This window comes from Penaeus monodon, chromosome 21 (assembly GCF_015228065.2).
Source record: "Penaeus monodon isolate SGIC_2016 chromosome 21, NSTDA_Pmon_1, whole genome shotgun sequence".
Taxonomy (NCBI): Eukaryota; Metazoa; Arthropoda; class Malacostraca; order Decapoda; family Penaeidae; genus Penaeus; species Penaeus monodon.
In genome coordinates, this window is record NC_051406.1 from 32,768,332 (window position 1) to 32,768,711 (window position 380).

The 380-nt window shown below is 41.1% G+C and overlaps 1 protein-coding gene across 3 annotated transcripts in view; it reads right to left on the reverse strand.

Annotated features, from left to right (window-relative positions):
- The window catches only part of LOC119586428 (tRNA-dihydrouridine(47) synthase [NAD(P)(+)]-like), a 14,270-nt gene that overhangs the window by 3,304 nt on the left and 10,586 nt on the right, over positions 1 to 380 (reverse strand). For all 3 annotated transcript variants that reach the window (XM_037935153.1, XM_037935154.1, XM_037935155.1), the window contains exon 6: positions 175 to 369. In XM_037935153.1, the coding sequence (XP_037791081.1) occupies positions 175 to 369 (195 nt within the window). The remainder of the gene's footprint in view (positions 1 to 174; positions 370 to 380) is intronic.

Below are 380 nucleotides of genomic sequence, written 5' to 3' on the forward strand. Positions count from 1 at the left end.
GGCACAGATGTGGCCATGTGCCTGTGCCTGTGTTTGTAAATCCATACATTCGATAATGACTAGAAACCTTCATTAAAGTTTATTATATTACCTTAACCTGTCTACTTAATTTCTACTTTTGTATCATTTGTAAATCTTCCTAAATCTCTTTTCAATTCAGCTTCCTAATCTCACCTGAATTCCAAAAACATCTTCAGATTCATGCCGCTTTACAAGAGCCCACTCGCTGGCTGAACCTTGTAGGAGATTGACTGACAGTGCCATTTCTCCACAAGTAATGTCTGCCCCAAGACGTTTGCAGATGCGGCGAAAAGGAAGATTCCCTAAAGTAGTGAGCGGCGCTAAATAAAGCTTGTCTCGCCAATCAATCTGTGTTGAGG